The sequence below is a fragment of the Pangasianodon hypophthalmus genome, chromosome 6, assembly GCF_027358585.1.
Source record: "Pangasianodon hypophthalmus isolate fPanHyp1 chromosome 6, fPanHyp1.pri, whole genome shotgun sequence".
Lineage (NCBI taxonomy): Eukaryota > Metazoa > Chordata > Actinopteri > Siluriformes > Pangasiidae > Pangasianodon > Pangasianodon hypophthalmus.
In genome coordinates this window covers 18,315,136-18,342,587 of record NC_069715.1, presented here as the reverse complement: position 1 = coordinate 18,342,587, position 27,452 = coordinate 18,315,136, and the positions used below count along the sequence as shown (strand labels likewise).

At 38.2% G+C, this 27,452-nt stretch overlaps 1 protein-coding gene across 7 annotated transcripts in view; it reads right to left on the bottom strand.

Moving 5' to 3' along the window:
* Window positions 1-12,749: 12,749 nt before the first annotated feature.
* Window positions 12,750-27,452, bottom strand: part of reln (reelin) — a 438,322-nt gene continuing 423,619 nt past the window's right edge. For all 7 annotated transcript variants that reach the window (XM_026932718.3, XM_053234671.1, XM_053234670.1 and 4 more), the window contains one exon: window positions 12,750-24,282. In XM_026932718.3, coding sequence (XP_026788519.2) covers window positions 24,183-24,282 — 100 coding nt within the window. In that variant the 3' untranslated portion in view covers window positions 12,750-24,182. The remainder of the gene's footprint in view (window positions 24,283-27,452) is intronic.

Below are 27,452 nucleotides of genomic sequence, written 5' to 3'. Positions count from 1 at the left end.
ATAGCCTGGGTGAATGTGGCCATCTCAACTAGAGTTGCACGAAAGTTTGACGCTTTTTCAATAGCAAATGATTCGATTCTGTAACATTCGACACTTTCAATACTGTATATAGCCTGAGGAACTGAATCTGTATTCTGAATAAGCAAATCAATTTGCACATGCTAAGTTGACTCAGATGGGCAACACGTGCAAGCTGGCTTGAATAGTGAGAAGACCTAGCTAGCATGGCTATGCCAAAAACTAAAGATGTTCTCTCCACAACTTGTGAAGGCATATTTTGCCTACATCGTTGATGAAGACGGGCAGCCAGCATGCAATAGATGACAAAATCAGCATGCAAAAGGTGTTAACTGCACTGAAAAACAGCAACTTGGCTAAACTTGGCTAAACAATTGGCCAACAAGCACCCCAACCTCTACAAAGAGCTGAAAAGTTGACAGGTTAGCAAACTTAAAGGCTATGTTTGGAAGCTTTCTTAAATTACTAGTGAAATGCTCTGTTGAGAATTTAACCATTTTTGCATTGGGGATAAGCTAATTACTTGTCTTTCCATGTGAACTCATGATGCTCAAATATTCCAGTTACCATCACAGACAGGCTATCTAGCAAGTAGCCTACTTAATTGTTAAATTTCATGTGAGCTATTATTAAATGGTAAAATATTGGTGTTTAAAACAGAGCAGTGGGTGTACAGCTTAACCTCAAATTATGAATGTAGTTCTCACTCTTTATTTTCCTTACTCGGAACTTCCACCACTCCTTCAAGTTCATCCAGTAATGCTACCATTACATCTGTGCTAGGCTGTTTTTTCAGCCTAATGATGGCCTCCTTCACTTGCATCGACACCTCTTTGGACCACATATTGAGAGTTCTGATGAACAGCTACCAAATGCAAATTCAACACTTGTAATCAACTCCAGACTGTTTATCTCCTTAATTTGTCATGAAGTAATAAGGAAACAGGCCCACCTGGCCATGAAACTGCTTAGCAGTCGATTGTCCAATTACGCTGTATTTAAAATGGCTGTAAATCTTAAATGGTTAATGCAACCCCTTGAATTCAAGCTGAAAGTCTACACTTCGGTGAAATCAAATTGTGTCACTGTCCAAATACTTATGGATCTGAGTGTGTGTGTATATATATATATATATATATATATATATATATATATATATATATATATATATATATATATATATATATATATATATATAAAGTATGAGACGTCTGGTGGAAATTAATTCATGTGTACAGAAATACCAAAACTCAGATGCTTTCAATGACTAGAACTACCCTACTCTCTCTTCACTTCTTCCCTTGACATCGAAAATATATGCATGTGCAGTGGAATGATTATCTGACAACAGAGGAGGAGTCTTGCAGGAGAAAGGAAACAAAGGGTCAAAAATGATATGAAAAAGAGGTATGAATACAGAAGGTTGCTCTTTTCAACTCATGCTCAACACTGCCACATACCTAGATCCAAGATTTAAGGAGTCATTCATGTTTATGGAACAAGATGTGAAGGAAGAGCTTCTGCACAGAGCTTCCACTGTTTGGCTACCAGGAGGTGCAGAACAGGAGCAGCAGAGTCAGAAACAGTACAGCAAGGAACATACACTGGAACAAGTAGCAAAGAAAGAAATCTGAAAAGCTTGCTGTCTAGCATTATAACAGAGAAAAAGAGATCAGCATGCAGTTCACTGGGTACAACCAAGAGTGATGCATCTGGCAAAACTCATACTGAAAAGCTTAGTAGTGAGTTCAGGTTGTACAGCCAGATGAAGGAGATTAGTCCTGTTGGAGCCCCACTTGCCTGGTGGGGGAGACGTGCCACTAGCCTGCCAATCCTTGCACATTTTGCTAAAGCATATCTGTGCATTCCTGTCTCTAGCTGTGCATCAGAGCGAGTGTTATGTACCTCTGGTTTAATCTGTAGTCCAAGATGAATGAAAGAAGACCACATAGACACACTGGTTTTCCTGACTAAGAACCTTAAACAGGCAAAGAAACTCTCTAACGTGTAATTTCAGACAAGAAGAGGCCATATTTGAAGTGTTTTCGTTTATTATGATTTACTTGCTTTATTTAGCAAGGTTTCACTTAAAAATCAAAATAAAACTTTTGCAATCTGATTTTTCTGTATTCAATCTAATCAACATTTTACGTTCAGACAATGGAAGGATTTTTGCCAGAGTATGCCAAGCTCCCTAAAAATTTCAAGCTTAATAGGAAGCTGTTACATTTTAAAATTCGCCCAAAATTAGTGAAAATAAAAAACTTAAACCCACTATATTTTCCAAATACCAAACTACTGATATAAATCCATAAAGAATTGTTCCCACAAAAAATCTATGCCATTGACTCGACCTTCTGAGTAGCTCTTATTTATCTTTCTCACATTTAACATATTCTGGTTTCTTGCTCCATATCATTTTGAAAATTTGAACATTTCCTTTTGTCAACATATAGAATCTTTATATACAAGTTTTGAGATGCATTCAGCATTTGAAAGTAAAGCACAACATTGTCAGTTGTAGCAATTGGTGCTTTTCTTGTAGATTTGTAAGATTAATTAGTAATAGTAACATCTGGTAACTTTGTATAGGTCTGTTCAAAGACCAATAAGCAACTAACACTTAGTAGTTTTGTATAGGTTTATAAAATGACCTGTACACAGTAACAAGAAATAAATTACACCATTAGCTATTTACAATTATATACAGTACCCATCCTGCAGGCAGTACAGATTAAGGGGCACTGTAGCCCAGTGTCCACACCTCAGTTTCTGTACAGTGAGGTGCACTATAGTCCAGTGTCTGTGCTTCAGTGATGGTAGATTGAGGGGCACCGTAGCCCAGTGTCTACACCTCAGTGACTGTACATTGAGGGGCACTGTAGCCCAATGTCCATACCTCAGTGTCTATAGACTGGAGGGCACTATAGCCCAGTGTCTGTGCCTCAGTTACAGTAGATTAAGGGACACTGCAGTGTCCGCGCCTCAGTGACTGTAGATTGAGGGGCATTGTAGCCCAGTGGCCGCAACTCAGTGCCTGTACATTGAGGGACACTGTAGCTTGGTGTCTGTGTCTTAGTGAGGGAAGATTGAGGGACACTGTAGCCCAGTGGCCGCGCCTCAGTGAGGGTAGACTTGCAGGCAGTGTAGCCCAATATCCATGCCTTAGTGACTGCTAAATGTGGGGCACTGTAGCCCAATGTCTGTGCCTCAGTGATTGTATATTGAGGGGCACTGTAGTCTAGTCAATTAAAATTAAAGACAGAACTGTATTAGTCTTATTAAAAAATATGAAGGTTAAAAAAAAGATACAGTATAGTTGTGTCCCAAATGACATATATAATGACGTACACTTACACTATGCACTATGTACTCTATGTCCTCTTCGTCTCAAATGGAACAGGGTGCCTGGTAGACCCTCCCTTCTTCCGCTAGGTAAGCAAAGCTGCAACCGTGCATAAAGTGTCCAACATTCCACACTTCGATTTTTGATTGAATATGTGCATCATCATGGTACTTGTAATGTACTTCTTCTTGGATTTTTTTAGCATGAACGCACTACTCACACTATTTTTACTACAAAATGGCATAGAATCTTAATTTTCAAGATGGCTGACGACACTCCATTGGACAAGACATCTTACAAATGTGAATTCTTTTAAAATTAGCCCATGTTGTGTGATTTATTTTACAACATTTTAAAAATTTTGTGTTCTGCTAAAGCTAGCAGCGTCACAGTATGTGTGTTTGATGTCATTTGCCATCAACTGGTATGTGATTTGTGGCACACCTTATTAGTCCAACTTAATGTCTTGATCAGAATCTTCAGTCAGACGGAGACACAGCTGGAGTATCAGCTGGAATGGTAGTAGCTTAAAAGCACATTACAAATTTTGTAGTGTGGGTTATGCAACTATTCCTATATAATTCCATGACAGTTATCCCATTCAGATGTATTAGCTACATTTACAGGGTCTTTTTTGTGATAATCCAGCCCAGGTTAGAAAGTGTTAAGATCATACATATGACACGTACGTATACATATCACACATATGACAGTGTAAGCCATGTACACTTGAAACTACCAGATGTTATCTAGAAACACTAGAATCATCAGTGTTCTAATAATACTGTAGTTGTGCTTGGCATGCCCTTCAAAGGTACTTTGATTTTAAAAAAAATAAATTACCATCTGTGTGACTATCTTCTGCCCACTATTACAGTACAAAAATTGTGTACAGCTTATAAATATTCATTACAAAATGTAAACCCCAATGTTAGGTAGGTTATCAACAATTTACTAACCACCATATAGCAAGCTAACAATAACATCAACTACAACATTGTTAGCTATAATAGGTAGCCTGGTTTGTTACTTAGCTAATTTCACCTAATATAGCTAGAGTTCATTTATGTTGTTCCAGGTATGAGCTACCACAATAGACTCATGTGACCATGTATAGTTTTCATATTCATTATAAAATGCAAGCTTTTATGTTATAGCTAGCTAATGTTACCTAAGCAGCATTTTACTTAACAGCAACCTTGACAACTAACTGTAGCTTCCTCTTCCCTGAGCTGACTGACCTGAGCTCTTCTAGGACGGGCACTCGGGTTCAGGTATTATTGGTCTCTCGACTAATTATATGGGACCTCTTTTAACCCACTAACCTACTATACAAATACCTGAATATGTAATAAACTATGTCATTTGCTACAACAGTGCTTCTTGTATAAATGTAATTTAACAGTCAACTTAACTGTTTACCAATATTATACGTGATAATTTTGGTAAATGAAAAATAAACTTAGTAATATCTCTTAAAATGAACAATTACAGGATTTATTAAGGAAAAAGATGAATTAAGATGAAAAAAGTGACCTGAGAGACTGTAAATACAATCAATAAAATGGAATTAAAAGTGTCGACTTTCAATAAATGACTTCAAAGAATGAAAATTATGACATGCTAGTGATACAGCAACTCTGGTTTTAAGACACTCTGTGGTTACAAACCACAAAGGAATATCGAGATACAACTTTTGGGTATATCGCCTTCTCAGATAAGTATAAATCAAATGTCTATCAATATATATTTTCCCAACACTCTGTTTTAACTATGCACCGGAAAGGATTTTAAGGATATATAAGATCCAATCCACTTTCAGAAACAGGAAAACAATAACAATAAAATGAGCTGTTCCAGAAGATACTGTTTAACAATAAAATTGCTTCACCCAACCAAGGACTTGTGTGCAAGGCCGCAGCTGGATGTCACTCTATTTGTCTGTTACTTCAGTTCCCTTGTTTCTCTGTGAGTGTACATGTAAATTACAGCTGATGCTGCATTAAGAGGCTCAAACCAAGTGTTAGCTTATACGCATTATTTCTTGCAGTACATCAAGGTAAGCTAAATTTTATGTTGCTTGTAAAACAGTGCATAATTAAACAGACGCTTTAAAGTATAAAATGTATTGTTGGTAGGAGTGGTATTGCTCAAACATTAGTCAGATGCTAATCCTAGGTTTCACCCTATTCAGCTTCTCTGGGTAACATAGATAGATTTGATGTGTCAGTTCTAAATATGCATTCACCTTATGCAAACACTTTAGTTAATGTTCATGCCAAACACCAGGATGGGGAAAATGTGATCTTGTTGACTGACTGTGGCCTGGTTTGTCTGAGTATTTCAAAAACTGCTGTTCTCCTGGGAATTTCATGCACAGTAAACTATTGAGAATTAGTTTACTGTGCATGAAATCATTTCCTCTGACCAGACTAGTTTGAGCTGACAGGAAGACAATAGTAATTCAAATAACCAATCTTTACAACCCTGGTGATCAGAAAACCATGTAAGAATACCCAACATGTCAAACCTTGAGGAGGATGGACTACAAAAGCAGGAGACCACATCAGGTTCCACTCCTGTCAGCCAAGAACAGGAGTCTAAGGCTACAGTTACAGACTGGCTCACCAAAACAGGTCTCCAGACTGAAGATTAGAAAAAGACCAGGCAATTTTTACAATCTTCAACTGTCTAGTTGTGGTAATGTTTGATGTGAACATTAACTGAAGCTCTTGACCTGTATCTGTATAATTTTATGGTTTGTGCTGGTGCCACATGATTTAATACTAACATTCGGATTAAATATAGAAAATATAGTCTCATGTCCACAGTCTGAAGCTATCTCAGATCATTACCTCATCTCATTTAAAATGTGTATTAATCATAGTATATGCACCTTGCCACGTCACCGTGTCAAACGTACGTTCACGTCAACAACTGCGCAGAGTTTTATCAGTAATCTCCCAGATTTATCAACCATGATTGGATCACCGTCTGATCCCGAAGAACTTGACCAGGCAACTGAATGTTTAGAATCAACGTTCTGCAACTCACTAGATAAGGTAGCTCCACTTAAAAGAAAAATAATTAGGGAGAAAAAGCTAGCACCCTGGTATAGCGATCACACACGAACTTTAAAACAGACCACTCGAAAACTAGAACGTAAATGGCGTCAAACTAACTTGGTAGTATTTCAAATAGCATGGAAGGAGAGCCTATTGAGCTATAAGAAAGCTCTTAGTGCTGCTAGATCAATGTATCTCTCCACCCTAATTGAAGATAACAGAAATAATCCTAGATTCTTATTTAATACTGTAGCAAAATTAACTAGGAATAAGACCACAATAGAAACACGCACACAATCATTATATAGCAGCGATGACTTCATGAATTTTTTCAATGGTAAAATTGAAAATATCAGGCTAGAAATTCAGACTATTAATTTAAAACCGGACAGTTCTATAACTAACCCTGTAGATGATAATATGATAATATTAGATAAACAACTACAACGCTTTAGTCCCCTTGAAGAGACTGAACTAATTTCACTAATTTCATCATCAAAATCATCAACCTGTATGCTAGATCCTTTACCTACTTGTTTCCTCAAACAGATAATTCCTGAAACAATCAAACCTCTTTTAAAGATAATCAATTCTTCCCTTAGCATTGGCTATGTACCTAAATCTTTTAAATTAGCAGTTATCAAGCCCCTGATTAAAAAACCTGACCTCAATCCCTGTCAACTGTCCAACTACAGGCCAATATCAAACCTCCCCTTTATTTCCAAGGTCCTTGAAAAGGTTGTAGCACAGCAGCTATGCTCATACTTACATAGGAATAACATTCATGAAATGTATCAGTCAGGATTTAGGCCTCATCATAGCACAGAGACAGCACTGGTAAAAGTTGTAAATGACTTACTACTGGCCTCTGATCAGGGTTGTGTCTCCTTGCTGGTGCTGCTTGACCTTAGTGCAGCTTTTGATACCATTGATCATGCTATTCTCCTCAATAGACTAGAAAATGTAGTAGGCATTAAGGGAACAGCCCTTTCCTGGCTCAGGTCTTATTTGACTGATCGTTATCAGTTTGTAAACGTAAATGGTGACTTCTCTTCTCATGCTAAGGTAAAGTTTGGTGTTCCGCAAGGCTCTGTTTTAGGCCCACTGCTCTTTTCTTTATATATGCTACCTCTGGGCAAAATTATTCGTAAGCATGGTATTAGCTTCCACTGTTACGCTGATGACACACAGTTGTATGTTTCAGCAAAGCCAGATGACAGACACCAGCTTAATAAAGTTGAGGAATGTGTAAAAGACATTAGAAACTGGATGCTTATTAACTTTCTCTTACTTAATTCTGACAAGACAGAAGTACTTGTACTAGGACCACATGCAGCTAGAAGTAAGCTTTCTGATTACATAATAACTCTGGATGACCTTTCTGTTTCATCATGTGCAGCAGTAAAAGACCTTGGTGTGATTATCGACTCTAGTCTTTCTTTTGAAGCTCATGTAGATAATATAACTAGGATTGCTTTCTTTCATCTCAGAAATATTGCTAAAATAAGAAATATATTGTCACTACACGATGCAGAAAAATTAGTTCATGCTTTTGTTACCTCTAGGTTGGATTATTGTAATGCCTTACTGTCTGGATGTTCCAGTAGATGCATAAACAAGCTCCAGTTAGTCCAGAATGCAATAGCGAGAGTCCTTACTAGAACCAGAAGATATGACCACATCACCCCTATCTTATCCACACTGCATTGGCTCCCAATCAAATTTCGTATTGATTATAAAATACTACTATTGACCTATAAAGCACTAAATGGTCTCGCGCCACAGTACCTGAGCGAACTTTTGGTCTTTTATGATCCGTCACGCCTACTCAGATCAAAAGATGCAGGCTATTTGTTGGTACCTCGAATAATGCGGGCTACAGCTGGGGGTAGAGCTTTCTCATACAAAGCCCCACAGTTATGGAACAGCCTTCCACTTAGTGTTCGGGGCTCAGACACAGTCTCAGTGTTTAAGTCTAGGCTGAAAACATATTTGTTTAGTCAAGCCTTTTGTGAATAGTTTTCTTAGGTACATGGGCAGGTCTGGAGGGTTTCACAGGCATAGAGTGTTGTGGTGAAATGGGATGTTTGGATGCTGTCGCCCCCCCACTCTCACACGTTCACTCAGGTTTGTCGACGGTGGAGTGGCTGGCTGCCTTATGTCCCAGGGTGCCCTCATATCTGTGTTAGCTTCTGGCTCTCCCTTTCAGTTATGCTGTCATAGCTAGTCTTGCCGGAGTCCCTGCTTGCACTCTGCATGCAAAGTACATCGTGCTTAACCATTAGAGGACAAAAGCTCACCTAACAATCTCTTCCTTTCTCTCCATCTCTCTCTCTCCCTCACTCTCTGTCGAGCTACACATGCTACTTCTGAGATGCCAGTGATGCCAGTGATCCTGACCCCTTCTGCTCCTCCTCGCTGCCTGACCCATCCTGATGCCCTACTTCTGGTTGGAGTTCTCATCGGTTGAGTTCGCTCGCTGCTGCTGGGGGTGGCCCCATATGGACTGCCTGAAGAACTGTTTGGATTGCTGGGGATGGTGCCACCTGGGGGCTGTGGAGATGGCTTGGGGATCACATATGGGGAGCTGTACTGTAATGGCTTGGGACTGCGATTGCTGTAGTGGCTTTGGGGCTGCAGTTGCCACGAGCAGCTTCGTACTCAGGACTCCATCAGTGGACAGTGGATAGATTTTAACCAGCCGGACCTCTTGCAAATACTGTGATGAATTTATTGGTTGCACAATTGCACTATTTGTCCATATAGTACACAATAGAAGGGATTTATTTATAATTGCACTATCCGTTGCACCCAGATGAGGATGGGTTCCCTTTTGAGCCTGGTTCCTCTCAAGGTTTCTTCCTCATATCATCTCGGGGAGTTTTTCCTTGCCACCGTCGCCACTGGCTTGCTCATTAGGGATAAATTCACAGTGATAAATTTAAATATTTACAATATATTTTTGTGAATCCATTTATTTCTGTAAAGCTGCTTTGTGACAATGTCCATTGTTAAAAGCGCTATACAAATAAAATTGAATTGAATTGAATTGAATTGGGTGATTGGATACATGAAAGAGTAGGAGTCCCACAGCCTGGAAAATTTGTGGCAGATATATTACATGACACAGTAATTTGTCTGTCTTACAGGTATGTGGACACCTGACAATCACACCCATACTGTATGTGCATGTTGAACATCCCAGTCTCTGCTTTGGTGTTATAATAACCTCCACTCTTCTGAGAAGGATTTCCACTAGATCCACTGGATTTGTGCCCATTTAGCCAAAAGAGCACAAGTGGGGTCGGACACTAATGTTGGGCGAGAAGGCCTTACTAAAAGTCAGCATTCCAAATCATCCCAAGTATTCAGTGAGGTTGAGGCCAGGTCTCTGTGCAAGCCACTCAACTTCTTCCCTACCAACCTTGGCAAACCATGTCTTTATGGAACTCCCTTTGTGCACAAGGGCATTGTCATGCTGGAACAGGTATTGGCTAGGCCCCTTAGTTCCAGTGAAGGGAAATCTTAATGCTACAGCATACAGAGACATTCTAGACAATTGTCTGCTTCTACTTTTGGGGCAACAGTGTGAGGAAGGCCCACATATGGGTGTGAAGGTCAGATGTCCATAAACTTTTGGCCATATAGTGTATTATTTAGGCTACTCATATCAGTTAGCCCACTAGGCTTTACTCTGAGAACAAGTGGATCTAGTAAAATGGTTTCCCTGTAGTGTACTGAAGCCAGAGTGCATTGATATCCTACAGTATTTGTAGTAATGTATCTGAGTTACATTTTCATTTAACAGCTTTTGGCCTAGAAAACCACAAGGCTCTGGTTAAATCTGTTGCCCAGTGTTCTCAGTGTAAAAGCATGTGCACAGGGGCTATATGGTTATATGTAATGATGACATTAAAATACCTCACCAGCATCTTTGTAGTGCTTTAAATATACTGTAATATACAAGGAGAAAACACTTTTCTCAGGGCTCCAGGTAAATCCATTCTCCGTTTTATCTGTGTAACAGTGTTTTCTATGGATAAAATTTGTTAAAACTCAAGAATTGATAAAACTAGGACAAATTACTAGCTTCAAAATAGTATAGTATAATAAATAAATCCACAATAGTTGTATTATACCAAGGGGAAATCAGTTTTCCAGGAACACTATTTAAATGTTTCTCAGTACAATCTTAAGGGAACATGCACTATTCCCCAGTGGTTGATGGGTTAGACCCCTCCCTAGTTAATTAGTGGACCTGGGTTTAAGCATTACCTCAGGCATCAATTTATTTTATAGGGCAGTGGTGGCTCAGTGTTTTGTATGGATGAACCTTGCTGAATGAAACTGGAGTCTTCCATGTTAAATTCTTATCAATTCTACCACAAGATAGAGAGAAAAGTAATCAATTGCAATTTGTGAAGATCACCAGTTTGGTATCTCCCTAATGTCATCGATTGACACAAAGCCTCCTGGTCCTGAAAAGTGTCCTTTTGAAAAACAAAATAGTGGTTTGGAAAAATGCCATCTGGAAATGTATCTTAACATGGAAACAAACAAATAAAGAAAGAACTTGTAAAACAAAAAATGTTATTTTGATGTAATTTGAAAGAAATATTAAATATAATCATTAAATTATCTGTATTTTCATATTATGAAATTTACTGATATTTCACAATAATATTATGTATTTTATTTTATTATTATATATTGTAGTATTCAGGTGTTAAAAGACCATTGAACAGACCATTCATGTATTGAACTGCATGAGTCAACATGAGAAATGTTTCAGATATCCATGAATAAATTAACAAATGCCATGTGATGCATAACTGCACATGGAGTAATTTACATATAAAAGCTGATTCAATGAATAAATAATATGATTAATGAGATGCATTCCAAAAATATTTGTGAACCAAATACTTATTTGTGAATTACAAAAGCATTTGTGCATCTTGTTTTATTCATTTGTGGAGCTCATTTTATATTTGCAAATCACTTTCTGTTTATTTGTAGATCAGGTTTAGTCATAACTATTAATGTGATGCTTAGAATCTATTCAGACAGGCCTAGACTGCTCATTATAGCAATAGAGATAAATTTCTGCACCTGTTGTGCTTTTCCACTAATTAACCTAAGGGCTAAGCTGAGACGCGGCATTATCCTTTCAAATGTAATTGTAATGTGTTGTCATACAACAAATGGTGGTGCATCTTGCTCTTTAGTCAAGCATCTTCAGCAAGCTCTCTTTTTGTTGCCACCAGATATACCTTTAATTTTAGGCTCATTTTGTTGTAGGTTGGAAGAAGAGAAAATGAAACAGTCAGAGAAGGCTTGGTTGTCCAGTAGATTTCCCCTAAAGTACAAATGTTTTGCCTTTTGTGTGTGTCTGATTTTCCTTCCTGGTCTGCACTGTGGAAAACTACTTTGTCACTACTGTCCAATGCAATTTGTTAACAAACCATGTAAGCATGTTTTGACTGAATGTCTACCTGGACAGCAGTGTTTCACTGCAAATGGGCATTATGGAGATTACAGTGGAGTCTTTATCAAGGGCTGCATACCAGAGGACAAATGCCTAAAGAAAGATAATCACATCATCTATGGGACCAACATCTCCTTAAGTTACCATTGCTGCATTTATGATTACTGTAACTCAGGCCAGCACTGGACCTGCAACCACACACCACTCCAAATGATAGTCTTTGCTCTGGCTGTTTTCTGTGGTTGGTCAAATTAAGATGGACTAAGATCTGATATGGCATTCAGTAGCAAAATTTGAATGAAAAGTGTGTGTCTTATCCAGTAAATCCTTGTTAAAATAGTATGTCCAATTCTACTCTGCTATAGATTATTACAAAAATAAAATTGGTTCAGATGCAGTAATCCATTGTTATGATCTGGCCATATTTCATTTTTATTTCTGAGAAATTCATGCAAAATGAACACATTAAGAGAAACATTTTTAAAGTTTGGACAGTTCTTTATTTCCATTTTATAGCGGAATATCTATCTATCTATCTATCTATCTATCCATTCATACATCCACACAAATAGTGACCATGTAAGACTGCATTCACAAGGACTTTTTGGTATCCCTCAAAAAAAGTGTCCAGATGTGCTGATGGTACACTCTTCCTTTAGAACCCCAATTTAGAATCTTATGGCTTTTTGGTTGTCCCTTTGGGGTAAGGTTGTATGTAGCAGTTTGCTCTCATAAAGGTATAAAGTTGAACCTTTTTTGAAAGCTTAGCACACTTATCCAGTAAACCCTTAAAAAACCCTTGAAGAAAAAAAAAATTATAACAGTATACAGCTTTGATTATAGGCTGACAACCTTATTTATTTCTGTTTCATTTTCCTCAAAACCAAAATGAATGACATACAGTGAAGGGAAATAAGTATTCAGACACTTCTGTTATTTAATATACTTTCAGTGTATATATCCACTTCAAATTTACACACAAAAGTCATACATACAATTTACATACAAAGTCTTTTGACTTTGTATATCCCCTTTCTGCTTTAATGACAGTGTGCAGTCGAGCTGCCATGGAATCCAAAAGTTTGAGCAAAACCTTATGATCCATTTTAGATCAAATCCATTGCCACGTCATCTGAAAACATGCTTCAATAGACAAGATTAGGCAAGAGGAAAATCTGACCTTTTGTCAATATCACAAATTTGCTCATATTAAATGGAACCTAGAAATAGTGCAGAATATTGAATATTAAATATTCAAGATGCTAAACTTTCAAGATATTATTTGCTTTCTTTGTTTTCTTTGGTTTTTCAATGTGCTTCAGACTTTTGGACCCCACTTTGTATACATATTTAATTTCTTTTAAAATATAGTGTCCAAATACGTTTTCCCTTATAATGTTTTTTAAACATATCTTTATGCTTATGAATGCATGATTTTTGTCCATATTTAGAAGTACAATATATTATATGTGTAAACATGAAGTGGATGTATGCGCTGGATATATATTAAATAACAAAAACAAAATACTTGAAAAAAATATGTGTCTGAATACTTATTTCCCCTTACTGTGTACATTTGTGTATATTCTGCCATAAGTTCAACTATAGTGAACCTTTTTAACAGACTGCAGAGTATAATTTTTACACAGTGGCATGTGTTGGTGTGAGCAGTCTCTTAATGCATCATTCTCATTGAAATTGATGGTAGTGGTGCATTTTATTTTATGGATAGTGTTCCTTGTGAATGCTGCTTAACCTTCACTTCTGTCCAAATATGATTCTCAGTAGGAACAGTTATAGAGTGGGAGGACATCACAAGGGGTTAAGGTGGGTATGGTAGTTTTCTCTAAACACAATGAAAAACCATACATATATCACACATTCCCACTGCTTACAGTGTGCATTTTAAATAGGTTACATGGAGTACCATTTACCATAAACATCTGAGTTTTGTGGCCTTATTTTGTTTCTTTGCATTCATACTCACAAATAAATACATCATGATATTGGTTTAAAATGAATGAACAGAGCACCACATCAAATCATCACAAATAGAATTCATAGACACAAAACAGCAAGGACATAATCATAATCACTGTTATGCATTATTCACTTCATCTTGGAAACGATTAGAGATTTAATATTCCTCTCTGCATAGGCTCATGTGCACTCCACTATATCCTTGATTCCATTATCAGCACAAATCATCATGACCATCACTGATCTGGTAGAACATCACAGTGTGGTAATTACATAAATAGGCTGAATTTAGTTTATTACAAGAGAGAGAAAACAAATCCACGACTGATGTCTGACATCTCTGGATGATTATTTTTTTAATTGCACTTTCATGTTTCTTTTCCTTGCTTCTTAGATTCTCCCTCTAATGAATTAAGGAAAGAATGCAAGCAAAATATACAAGGGCAGGAGGAATCAGGCACGAACATATTTGCCAAATGCGATGTTCTTGCTCACTAAAAGTAAATTCGCTTATTAATTACGTTACCTAGCCTTATTAACTGTATAACTTATCTGCATATACAAAACAGAGATTAGGCCTACACAAAGAATTAACCTCAATTAAAACATTATTTCACATGCTTAAGTGTTTGCTTTAGCCTAAACAAGACTCTACTCAAATTTATTAACACAATCAACTTCATTTTTAAAGCAAGAATTATTTTTACTGACTGTCGTCCAATGATTTTATTCATTCCCATTTCTTATTATTGTATTATTTATTGAAATTAGTTTTTTTGGGAGATGTAGGGTCATATTACCATAAGATTACATCATGTGCCAAAATAATAAAGACTTATAGGAAACACCTGTGTACTTTATCTACAAACTGTCCTATCTCCTACTTCCTTGAGTAGATTTTACAATTTGGTACATACTTAAAGGATGTAGGATTGACTCAAGGAGGCCTGTCTCATGAAGCAGGTTCAATATATCCTGCATTTCTGACTACACATCAGATTTAAAAATAAAACCCTGGCTTTCTGACTACACATCAGATTTAAAAAAAAAAAAAAAAAAAAAAAAACCCTAACAATATAATCATGGTTGACGTGTCTCACAAGTCGATCTGCTATAACTCATGAGACAAGTCAGCTATGATTGCATTTGTATAGATAATTATAAGGCTATAATTAATGCATTTGTGTGCATATAGAAGTGAGGTGTTTGTGACAAACAAATGCCTGAAGCATGAAAAAGTCTTGTGCAACTTACTTTGGTAGAGGAAAAAATGCAATAATTAGTAAAGTTTAAGAATAGATTCACAGTTTTCTTGAGAAAAAAAAAAGCTTAAAACTGTAGAACATCTGAAAACTGTTTTTTTAGAAACTACGTTATTTTAAAAGCTGTAAAAGTTATTTTGGTCCATATACTTAAAAAGATTACAAGATTGTTGACACAATTATTCACAATAATTAATTTTCCAAATGTTTTCTTGCCAAAGCAACTTAGAGTAGAGCTGAATGTCTCAGCTTATCAGCCTTGCTGAACAGTTGAATTGTGGCAATAAGATATTAAAGAAGAATAAAGTTGTCTGGTTACTAAGGTGTCAACCTACTAATGAGAAAAATCTGAAAACTATACATTACAAATTTGACAAAGTGAAATGCAATAGTTATATTGCAGACTGTGTCTGCATCAGTTAATTTTAATTACCACTGCCATATTAGAGTGACCACAGAATAATGCATTGACTTTTCCTTCATTATTCCTGAGAATAATATCTTGAGTGCAGATCAAGTCATAATAATAAATTATCATGCAAAGTAGTTGCTATTTCCTGTTTTCATGATTAGGCATACTGGAAAGAAATGAAGAACTGATATTTTTGCAGCATACCCAAAAAAATGTAACCTAAAAAGGACAGGAGAGAGTCCACATGAATGTACTTGGGCAGAAAACTGGCCCTCTATCAATAATGGGTGGACTTCCATAGTATGTGTCTAGGGAGATATTCTGACCCTACTGCTGGTAGCTCCTTTGATGACCTCCTTTGGTAGTTATGAGGATGTGTCGTAAGCTTGTTCTTTACAACTGTATGTACACTCACCAAACACTTTATTAGGAACACCTGTACACCTACTCATTCATGCGGTTATCTAATCAACCAATGATGTGGCAGCAATGCAATGCATAAAATCATGCAGCTTCAGACAATGTCACATCAACCAAGAATTGGAAAAAAGTGATCTCAGTGATTTTGACCATGGCATGATTGTTGGTGCCAGATGGGCTAGTTTGAGTATTTCTATAAGTGCTGGGATTTTCATGCACAACAGTCACTTTGTTTACACAGAATGGTGCAATAAAGAAAAGACATCCAGTAAGCAGCAGTTCTGCAGACGGAGACGCCTTGTTGGTGAGAGAGATCAACAGACAATGGCCAGACTGGTCAGCTGACAGAAAGGCTACAGTAACTCAGATAACCACCCTGTACAATTGTGGTGAGCAGAAGAGCATCTCAGAATGCATTTCAAGATGGGCTACAACAGCAGAAGACCACGTAGGGTTCCACTTCTGTCAGCCAAGAACAGAAAGCTGAGGCTTCAGTGGGCACAGGCTCGGACGGTTGAAGACTTGAAAACCATAGGCTGATCTGATGAAGCTAGATTTCTGCTGAGGCACACTGATGGTAGGGTCTGAATTTGGCACCAACAGCAAGACTCCATGGACCCAACCATGCTGATCATATTCATCCCTTCATGGCTACAATTTACTCATTGTCTAAAGGCTACTTCCCACATGATAATGCACCATGTCACAAAGCAGAGTTCGTTTCAAACTGGTTTCATGAACGAGTTCAATGTTCTCCAGTGGCCTTCCCAGTCACCAGATCTGAATCCAATAGAACACCTTTGGGATGTGGTAGAAAGGGAGATTCACAGCATGAAAGTGCACCTGAAAAATCTGCAGGAATTGTGTGATGCAAGGGTCTGAATTCCTTTGAGATTCTGGTCAACATTGACCAGAATCTCAAAGGAATGTTTCCAGCATCTTGTGGAATCCATGCCACGAAGAGGCTGTATTGAGATCAAAGGGAGGCCCTACCCTGTATTAGTATAGTGCTCCTAACGTGTGCAGTGAGTGTAAATACATATGACTAAGTCTATTTCTCATTTGAAGCTGTGTGAAATTCTGTGATTATGTTGGCTCCAGTGTAACATCACGTCCCACACAGAGAGAAGGTATCATAACAGGAATTTTGAAAAATATATTAATACACCACTAAATGTTGTTAAAAGGAAAGGCAGTAACATAGTAATGTATAAATATATATCCTTTTGCATGTGTCCTAGCCAAGTTTGTTTGCATCTTTTCACATTTGAAGTTATTGCCTGCCTTCACTTGAAAAATACTATGCAGAAGTCTTAGGAACATGTGAAAAATGCTGTAAAGCAAAGATGCCTTCAAAATTAATTAAACATTTTCAACATAAAAAATACACTCCCCGTGTATTTCAGCAGAGTATGAACTTCAATAGCTATCAAAAAATGTTGACTTTTTTAAACAATATGGCCACCACGTGTCAATCAATTCTTAACAAGGCAGAGCCTAATTTACTTAAACAGCTGTAACTCAAGTGGATTTTCAAGTAGAAACTTGAAAGTCATATATAAGATGATATTCTGAGGTCATGTGCACACTTTGGTGCACTGTCATTAAAGGGGCAGAGCTAACATCAGCAACCATGAGTCCAATCAAGCTGAAATTTGGTACGGTGTACCATACAAATTTGGTACTAATCTGTATAGGCATTCTTTTATGACTTGAATTTTTTATTTTCCAAAAAGTTACACAACTCCTTTGTAACAATCAATACAAAAATATATCTTACACCCCTCATCCCATTCCCCAGGCTCCTATCCAAACCATCTGAGGAAATCCTTACAACTTAAAACACTTCTGTAATATGGAAAGCATGGCTCTTGATTGCCTTTCCAATGTACCACTAATAACATATGTACAGCATATGTCCAAGGACATATTCCCTTGTAACTTATTATCTATATTGCCATGTGTGAAATATGTGTCCCACTTTGACAGGTATTTTTCTTCCTTATAATCCCTGTATGGCATATGTTCATAAGCCGCAACATTTCTGAACTCAATAATCCATTTCTCCAATGCAGGACTTCCCAGATTCCTCCAACTCCTGAGAAGAATCTGTTGTCCAATCATTACCGCAGTTGCCGTCCACTCTCTGTGGGCCATAAACAGTCCAGATAACACCCCTATGTCCCCCAGGGTTTCTTTGACAGAAATATCCCATTACATTCTCAACACCTGCTGGGGGTCCAATGAAACCGCTGTAGTATTTTAAATGGTATCAGCTTTACTCTTACATCTCTGGAATGCTTGCATCCAGAATCACATTTTTTTCCCCAGGCTTGGTCATCAAATTGAATCCCCAAATCTCTTTCCGATACTCCTTTAAGTGCTGTCATAGTTTTGTTTTCTACCCCACTCATCTTCAGATTATAATACTTAGATGCCTCCCGTCCTCCCCCAGCTATTTCCAGGATTCTGCTGACCTGGGAGCCCTTATGTATGGCCTAAATAATTGCTTCAGTGCTTGTCATAATTGACAGTATCTACATTTGTGAGATTTATTGAAGCCATATTGTTGTGATAGGTTATCAAAGGATTTCATTATACCTCCTCTATATAAATCTCCTAGAGTGATGAAGCCCTGATGCCCTTTTTGCAATATTTCCATATAAATGAGATCTTATCTATATGCACTTTGGGATTCTGCCTATTTATCCTGTAAGGGCATTTCTGAAGTTGACCTAATTACTTAAGAAACATGGCTGCCATCGGTCCATCAGTTTTCAGCAGGCATTTGAAAGAGTTAACAATGTCACATAACTTGAGTGGTAGGTTTGGGTAGGGACCCAATTCTATCTGCTGCAATGTCACTCAAATTGGCCAGGGGGGCCGGGGGGTGTGGGGGGGTGGTATTTATGTTTTGACTTACAAAACATATTTCTTGGAAAATAAGATGCACGGTGAAATTTACACACAGAGGGACGTTACGCTGAGTTACGCTCAGATATCTGTTTCTCAGGAAATGTAAGTCGCATCAAGCTGAAATTTGGTAAGCTGAATCTGCAAATGGATTTTTGATGATGACCTAATTACTTTTAAAAAAAAATGGCCACCATCGGCCAAACCCAAAACTTGATAACTATGTTCGTCTGCTGTCTTGTTATTGTTCTGCATGAAATGGAATGACTTGGGCACATTGGTGAGCTAATTGTGAAGTTTGCTTGTACCCTGCAAATCACTGCTTGCAGCTATAATTGGGGAGCCAGGCAAATAGTGCTTGTAACCCTATTGTTTTTGTTAGGATTTTTCTTCTTCTTCTTCTTCTTCTTCCTCCACTAAAACTGATCATGCTGACCAAACCGTAGGCCCTACAGCCAGGCAAGAGAGATGAGCCCAATCAGCCTAATTGTGGCACTATAGCAAAGCATTTCATGCTTTGTCTCATATCTCAAATATCATAAGTCCTACAGTGAAAGTTAATTTCACTACTTATGCTGCAAGATTCTGTGCAAAGTTTGGACATGTTTGTTCTCAGCAGAGATAAGTGCATGTGAGTTATTCTTCAGGCTATTTTTGAACATTATATGTTTTCAGTATTTGATATAAAACATATATTTATTCAAAAATAACAACTGATTTCGATTAAAAAGTAATCAAATGTCAAGTTCACATGGTTATTATTCTTCTATTTGACAGATTATTAGGCTGCATGTAAATGTAACCAATCAGAATAGAGTAAACCAGGTAAAGCCAATCTGAATTACATTTTAATCTGTTGCAAAGGTGGGTTGCATTTTTTTAAAATAATCTATTAAACAAACATGTATGTAAGAGCCATATCTTCTGAATGCAGTCCTATTTCTTTGAACTAGTAAGACACTCTGGTTACCCCTCAAATTTCATAAGAATGGGCCCATAGGGGGTGCTATAACTAAAAATGCATATATCTCTTCAGCTGACATAGAAAGATGAAGATGGCACACTTTTGGACCCTGGGGAATAAAATGCTGTGTGTGTGGGTGAGTGAGTTAGTGAGTGAAAGTCCTAGGATTAATTAGCATAATTCTATTCAAACAGTTTAACAGAGTAACTCATTATTGCTTGCATGGATTCACTCAAAACTTATACCGGACATTATTCTGAGGTCATTATTCTAATTACTTAAAAACATGACTGCCTTCAGTCAATCAGTTTTCAGCAGGCATTTGAAAAGGTTAACATTCAGCTAAAATTAGTTGTCATGAAACTTGTAATTGATGTTCATGTATCAGCACGTATCAGCATGTATCAGCACAATCAGCACGATCTAATGCAGTTTTACTCAAATTGGCCAACGCAATCTTACTTAAATGCAACCTTAATAAAATTATGCAAATTAACATAAATTTGACTTACACAAATTATCAAACATTTGAATGGCTAAATGGTCCAAAAGCAGAATCTGGCTAACAAATAAATTTCTTTATACACCTTATTTTCCAAGAAATGTAATTGCATCAGATACTAATAGACCCCTACCAAAACTTACCATTCAAGCTTTGTGAAAATAGTTCTTTAACCCTGTCAAATGCCTGCTGAAATCTGATTGGTCAATGATGGCCATGTTTTTTAAGTAATCAACATCAAAATTCCCCATACAGATAAGGACCTCATTGCAGCGTACAAAATTTCAGCTTAATTGGCTTTACAGGTCCTGAGAAATAGTTCTGAGCTAAACAAAGACCACACTCCAATCTTTGCAAATGATCTTAGAACCTTGTCCTTTGTATGCATTTCAAGTTTAATTCGAATCCTTGCAAGCAATCATGACTTACAACTGTATGAGCAAATTTGGCTCCGCCTCATTAAAATTGATTGACATGTATCTCAAAGTACAAAGATAGTTTTTGATCATTATTTCAGTTTTACCTTTTCCTGAGTAGTCTGATACCAAATTTGTTAAGATTGGCCAGAAATCTTAGGACTAGTTCACAACTGGATATTTAATCATCACTGAATTACTTCAAAAACATGGCCACCTTCAGACAATCAACATGGGCACTCTGACTGGTCCATGGCTACGCAGTCCCATACGCAGCAAGCTGCGATGCACCTTTCTATCACAGCCAATTTCAGCAATTTGTGCTACAGGATTCTGTGGGATCAGAATAGATGGGCTAGCCTTTGGTCTTCACTGGTTATCCTTCCTTGGACCACCTTTGGTAGGCACTAACCACTGCATACCAGGAACACCCAATAAGACCTGCCATTTTGCAGAAATGCTGACCCTGTCATCTAGCCATCACAATTTGCCCTTGTCAAAGCTACTCAGCTCCTTACGCTTGCCCATTTTTCCTGCTTCTAACACATCAATTTTGAGAAATGACTGTTCACTTGCTACCTAATATATCCCCCCTTGAAACACACACACCACCTGCCTAATATTGTGTAGGTCCCACTTGTGCCACCAAAACAGCTCTGACCTGTCGAGGCATGGACTCCACATGACCTCCGAAGGTGTGCTGTGGTATCTGGCACCAAGATGTTAGCAGCAGATCCTTTAAGTCCTGTAAGTTGTGAGGTGGGTCCTCCTTGATCCGATCAGATGCTTGATCGGATTGAGATCTGGGGAATGTGGAGGCCAAGTCAACACCTTGAACACTTTGTCATGTTTCTCAAAGCATTTTTGCAGTGTGGCAGGGTGCATTATCCTGCTGAAAGAGGCCACTGTCATTAGGGAATACCGTTGCCATGAAGAGGTGTACTTGGTCTATGACACTGTTTACGTAGCTAGTACATGTCAAAGTAACATCCACGTGAATGCCAGGACCCAAGATTTCCCAGCAGAACATTGCCCCGAGCATCACACTGCCTCCACCAGCTTGCCTTCTTCCCATAGTGCATCCTGGTGCTATCTCTTCCCCAGCTACATGACACACACAAATCTGGCAGTCCACATGATGTAAACGAAAACATGATTCATCAGACCAGGCCACCTTTTTTCATTGCTCAATTGTTCAGTTCTGATGCTCATGTACCCATTGTAGGCACTTTTTGGCAGTGTACAGGGGTCAGGATGGGCACTCTGACTGGTCTTCAGCTATGCAGCCTCACAAGCAGCAAGCTGCGGTGCACTGTGTGTTCTGACACCTGTTGCCGGTTCACTGGTTGTCCTTCCTTGGACCAATTTTGGTAGGTACTAACCACTGTCTACTGGAAGCACCCCACAAGACCTGCCATTTTGGAGATGCTCAGTCCAATAAGTCAGTCCATGTCAGTCCATAAAAATTTGGACAGTGGCATAGTTTTCATAATTTTGCCTCTGTACACCACCACAATGGATTTGAAATGAAGCAATGAAGATGTTTTAGTTTGAGGGGTTTAACAAAACTTAACCTTAATTAACCTTAATTAAACATTAACCGTTTAGGAATTACAGCCATCTTTTACAGAGTCCCTCCATTTTACAGGCTGAAAAGTAATTGGACAAACTAACATAATCATAAATTTTCATCATCAAATGCTGAGTTTCCTCCCTTGAGAGGCTTTGCCAGGCCTTTACTGCAGCCACCTTCAGTTGCTGCTTGTTTGTGGGGCATTCTGCCTCAGTTTTGTCTTCAGTTAGTGAAAAGCATGCTCAATTGGGTTGAGGTCATAGGACATTTAATAACATTTAATTTTATTTCTTTGCCTTGGGTTGCTTTTGCGGTACATTTTGGGTCATTATCCATCTGTACTGTGATGCGCTGTCCTATTGGTTTGGCAGCAGTTGACTAAATCTGAGCAGAAAGTATAGCTCTATACACTTCAGAATTCATCCTGCTACCTGCTACTATTGGCAGTCACATCATCAATAAACACAAGTGACCCAGTTCCAATGGCAGCCATACATGCCCATGCCATAACACTCCTTCAACATGTTTGACAGATGATGTGGTATGCTTTGCATCATGAGCCCTTCCTTTCCTTTTCCATACTCTTCTCCTCCCATCATTCTGGTACAAGTTAATATTGCATCAGACCTGGTCAGATCTAATCTGGCCTTTCTGCTCTTGAGTGTTACCAGTGGCTTGCATTTTGAGGTATTTGCATTCATGAAGGCTTCTCTTGAATGTAAACTATGAAAAAGATATGCATACCTCTTCCAGAGTGTTCTTGACTTGGCTAGATGTTGTGAAGGGGTTCTTCTTCATCAAGGAAAGAATTCTGTGATCATCTACTTTAGTTGTCTTCCATGGTCTTCCAGGCCTTTAGTGTTGCTGAGCTTGCCAGCACATTTCTTCTGTTTAGGAATGTACTAAATTGTCGATTTGGCCACTACTAAATTTTCTGCTATCTTGATGATAGGTCTGTTTTATTTTTTCAGCCTAATGATGGCCTCCTTCACTTGCATTGAAACATCTTTTGGCCGCATATTGAGAGTTCCCATGAACAGCTATCAAATGTAAATTCAACATTTGGAATCAACTCCAGACCTTTTGTCTCCTTAGTTTGTCATGGAATAACAAGGAAACAGGCCACACCTGGCCATGAATCTGCTTATCAGTCAATTGTCCAATTACTTTTGAGCCTGTGAAAATTGAGGGGCTCTGTAAAAAATGGTTGTAATTCCTAAAGAGTTAATGCAATATTTTCGTTAAACCCCTTGAATTAAATCTGAAAGTCTACATTTCAATCAATATATTTCAATATATATATTTTTTTTCTGAGGAAAAAATGTTTGAAAATCTAAAAATTGCTCTTTTTTACTGATGCGATAAAACATATAATAGGGTGCCTAAGACTTCTGCATAGCACTGTATTCTAAAACAATCAAGTCCTCCATAGTCTCTGAACTTGTGGCCTCGTCCTCCAGCAGGTGTACAAGTCAAGCAAAACTGGTAAAGCATTACAGTAACTTCTACAGGCTACAGGTTTATGGTCACATATATTCAGTCAAACCAAATATAATATTAACATTTGCATTATTGTCACAGATGGCAACAGATGGGTGTGAAATCCTGCTTTGTGAGACATGCCTTAGGAGATATCATAGCACTAGAATAAATTATAAAACCTGCATGCTCATGAAACGTAAATAGCTACTTTTTTTTTTTAACTTTCTTTCACTCCTTCCTGTTAAGGTTTTGATCAGTCTCATTTTGAAAGGGCTGTGTTGCTCTGACAGAAATCCACTAGTCTCATCAGAAAAGAATGTAAGTTTCAGTGTGACTGCTTTCTAGTAGGTGAAGTGTAGTAATGTCCTCCTCTTCCTGCTATAGTAGTGGTGTAGACCAGACTGTCTGGCAGAGTTCATCATGTAGTTTTGTTTACGGGAGCTGGAAAAGAGATATTACAGGGTTAGAGAGTGGAAAAGGACAATGGTTATTAAATAGGGTAAAAATAAGATCGGCTTTCAATTTTAATAAAGAACAAAAAAAAAATTGATTCAAAATCATGCTTGCAGATCACCCTTAGCTATAACAATTTTTTAAAATTCACCATAATCTAAAAAAGTACAACTTCCGTGTTGTCATGTGTTTGTCTACTTTGCCACGTGTGTTTTGTTTTGGTTCATATCCTGTCTCCACCCATGTCCAGTCACTGGTTGTTTCCCTCATGTGTCTTTATTACTCACATCTGTTTTCAGTTTTCCCTTTAATTAGTTTGTGTATTTAAACCCTTGTGTTTCTCTGTTTTGTACGAAGTATTGTTCAGTGTTTACCGGCCTGTCTATACTGAGCCATTTTTTTCTGTGTCATGTTACTCCAGTTCTTGATCTTTTTTTTGTTTCCTGGTTTCTGTGTTTGGATTAACGTGGACATTGCTGTTTGCTGATCACCTGACCTCTGCCTGTTTCCCGTTCCCGATTTGGATTCATGTCTGGATTTGTCTGCCTGCATTTCTAATAAAATGCCTAACTGCACGTGCATCTATCCCACACACACATACACACATGCACACAAACACACACAAACACACACACACAGGGTCATTATTCGCATTGCCTTGCAAGCTGGAGGATTTGAGAAAGCAGGAATTCCGGCTGGAACCAATTCACAAGAGGAAAACGAAGATCAAGGAGAAAACCCTTGGGAAACAGTTGGAGGTCACTGGCTTGTGTACAGGTCCAGGATAGTAGTATGCTTGAGTTCCATGTATTACCAGTATTATAATGTACAAACAATAAACCTGGCCAGGGTACATAATTCCATTAAATAGCTAAGATGAAGAGAGAAGGTGAATATAGTGTTCTAGCAAGAAACCCAGCTAAAATAAGGTGAAAGAGCTATACAGAAAAACTTGTGAACAACATATTACAAGAATTGGGATTAACTGACCTGTGGCATGATTTACAAAAATTGGACTCGGAAATGATCTTTTATTCTGCTTGCCACACGGCTTACTCTAGGATAGATTATTATTAAGTATAACAGGAATGTACATATGTAGTATATTTATAGGGGAAAATAATGGACTTTGCAGGTAAGCATGACTCACACACGTGTACATGTAGTTCCTCTTCTCTTTTACTTTTCCCTCTTTTCCGAAGTAACATCGGAAGCATATTGTAACACAGTGCTGTATAGGAAATGTAGTTAGAACTACAACTAACCAAATAACATTTCCTCCCCTCTTACTCTTTGTGCCCCAAATAACATAAGAATACAAATTAAACTGTAACACCTGTACCTCCTTATCCGCATTCCTATTAACATATATATTTTCTGTTTTTGTTGCACAGTTACTTCTCTTTAACATAACACATCATGAATAAAAAATTTTTTAAAATGTCCATTAACTTAGAACTTTCAGTCCTTCTGTAGAATTCTCTTTTTTATGTGAACAAAAATCTAAGTCCCTGGGAAAGAGGAAAGACTACCACAGACCCTAGCTTACCCTTGGATATTATTCTGCCCCGAAGTAAAAAGGTAAGCCCTTAATTATGTATAATCCAAGAAGTGAACATCACCTGTTGTACAGATGGAGAATGGAAACTAAGAAGACTGCTGGTATCCTGTATGGGAGCATACCAGCAGTCGTCAGACTTAGTTTCCATTCTCCGTCTGTACATCAGGTGATGTTGGTTTCTGAGAAGACTGTGAATCTGAGGTCTAATGGACTCAGTGATGGGTACTGAAGAAGACTGAACACTGTCAGGCATTTAGTCTGTGAAGTCGGCAACCTCCTCCCGTTCCTTGGATGCTCACTGTTACACCCAATTTGCATGAAGAAATGTGGCCATCTCCTGAGATGTAAATTGGGGACCATTGTCCGAGACAAGCTTTACTAATCTACTAAAGATTTCCCCAAGTCCCTCGACTGTTTTATCAGCTGCGGTAGATCTCATAATAGTCACCTCAGGCCACTTACTGTGTGCATCAACAGAAATTAACAGCATTCTATCCTCCTTTGGGCATGCAAAATCTACCTGAACGTGATGCCATGGTTTCTCTGGGAACTCGCACAGGTACGGCGGTGCCAGTTGTGGTACATTGCATATGCTCTTGCATGATGTCCTACCTTTTCCTCAATTGGTCCATCCACTCCTGGCCAGCAGAAATAACTTCTGACGATCACCTTCATTCAGACCACTTGACAGTGTCCTGGCTGTAGCTGTTTCAGAACTGGTTTACACAGAGCCGGTGGAATAATGACTCTCCTTCCCCACAGCAAACAGCCAGACTGCACAGAAAGTTCATGCCATCAAGAGAGGTATGGTTTCACATTCCGGTCAAAGTTCTCACCCTTGCCTGTCATAACGATATCCATGACGCTAGACAGCAATGGGTCATTGCACATGCCCTTGTGTACCTGGCCAGCCATTACTGGTGCCCTTTCCACTTGTCTGAAGAGAAATTTCCAGCCACAGGTGTGTCCTTTATACTGTCTAAGAGTGGCAGTCCAGACAATCCATCTGCATTGCAATTCAATTCCGATTTTTGATACTTGACGTCATAGGCGTGTCCAGATAACAACAAAGCCCACCTCTGCATCCTATAAGCAGCGAGTGAGGGTATGCCATTATATGGGCTGAAAATTAAAGTGAGACGGTAGTGATCTGTCAGCAAAGTAAATTCCTTCCAAAAATGTATTGATGAAAATTGCGCACACCAAACACAATGCTCAACGATTCTTGTTCAGTCTGTGCATAGTTTGCCTCTGCTTTACTCAGATTCCTGGAAGCAAAAGCGATTGGCCTCTCTTGACCATTTGGCATGATGTGGGAAAAGACAGCCTGCACACCATATGGGGAAACATCACAGGCCACCTGGATTGGAAGACAAGGATCAAAATGAATCAGGGCTTTTGATTTCAGCAGTGTCTCTTTTGATCTTTTAAATTCCTTCTGGCATTCAGATGTCCAACTCCAGTTTTTCTCAGGATACAGCAGTTTATGCTGGGGTTTCAGCAGGGAAGCAATGTTTGGAAATGAATCCTTCCTTGATTGCTTAAATAGTAATTAAGCAATCCAAGAAAGGATTGAAATTGGCTGACAATTTGTGGT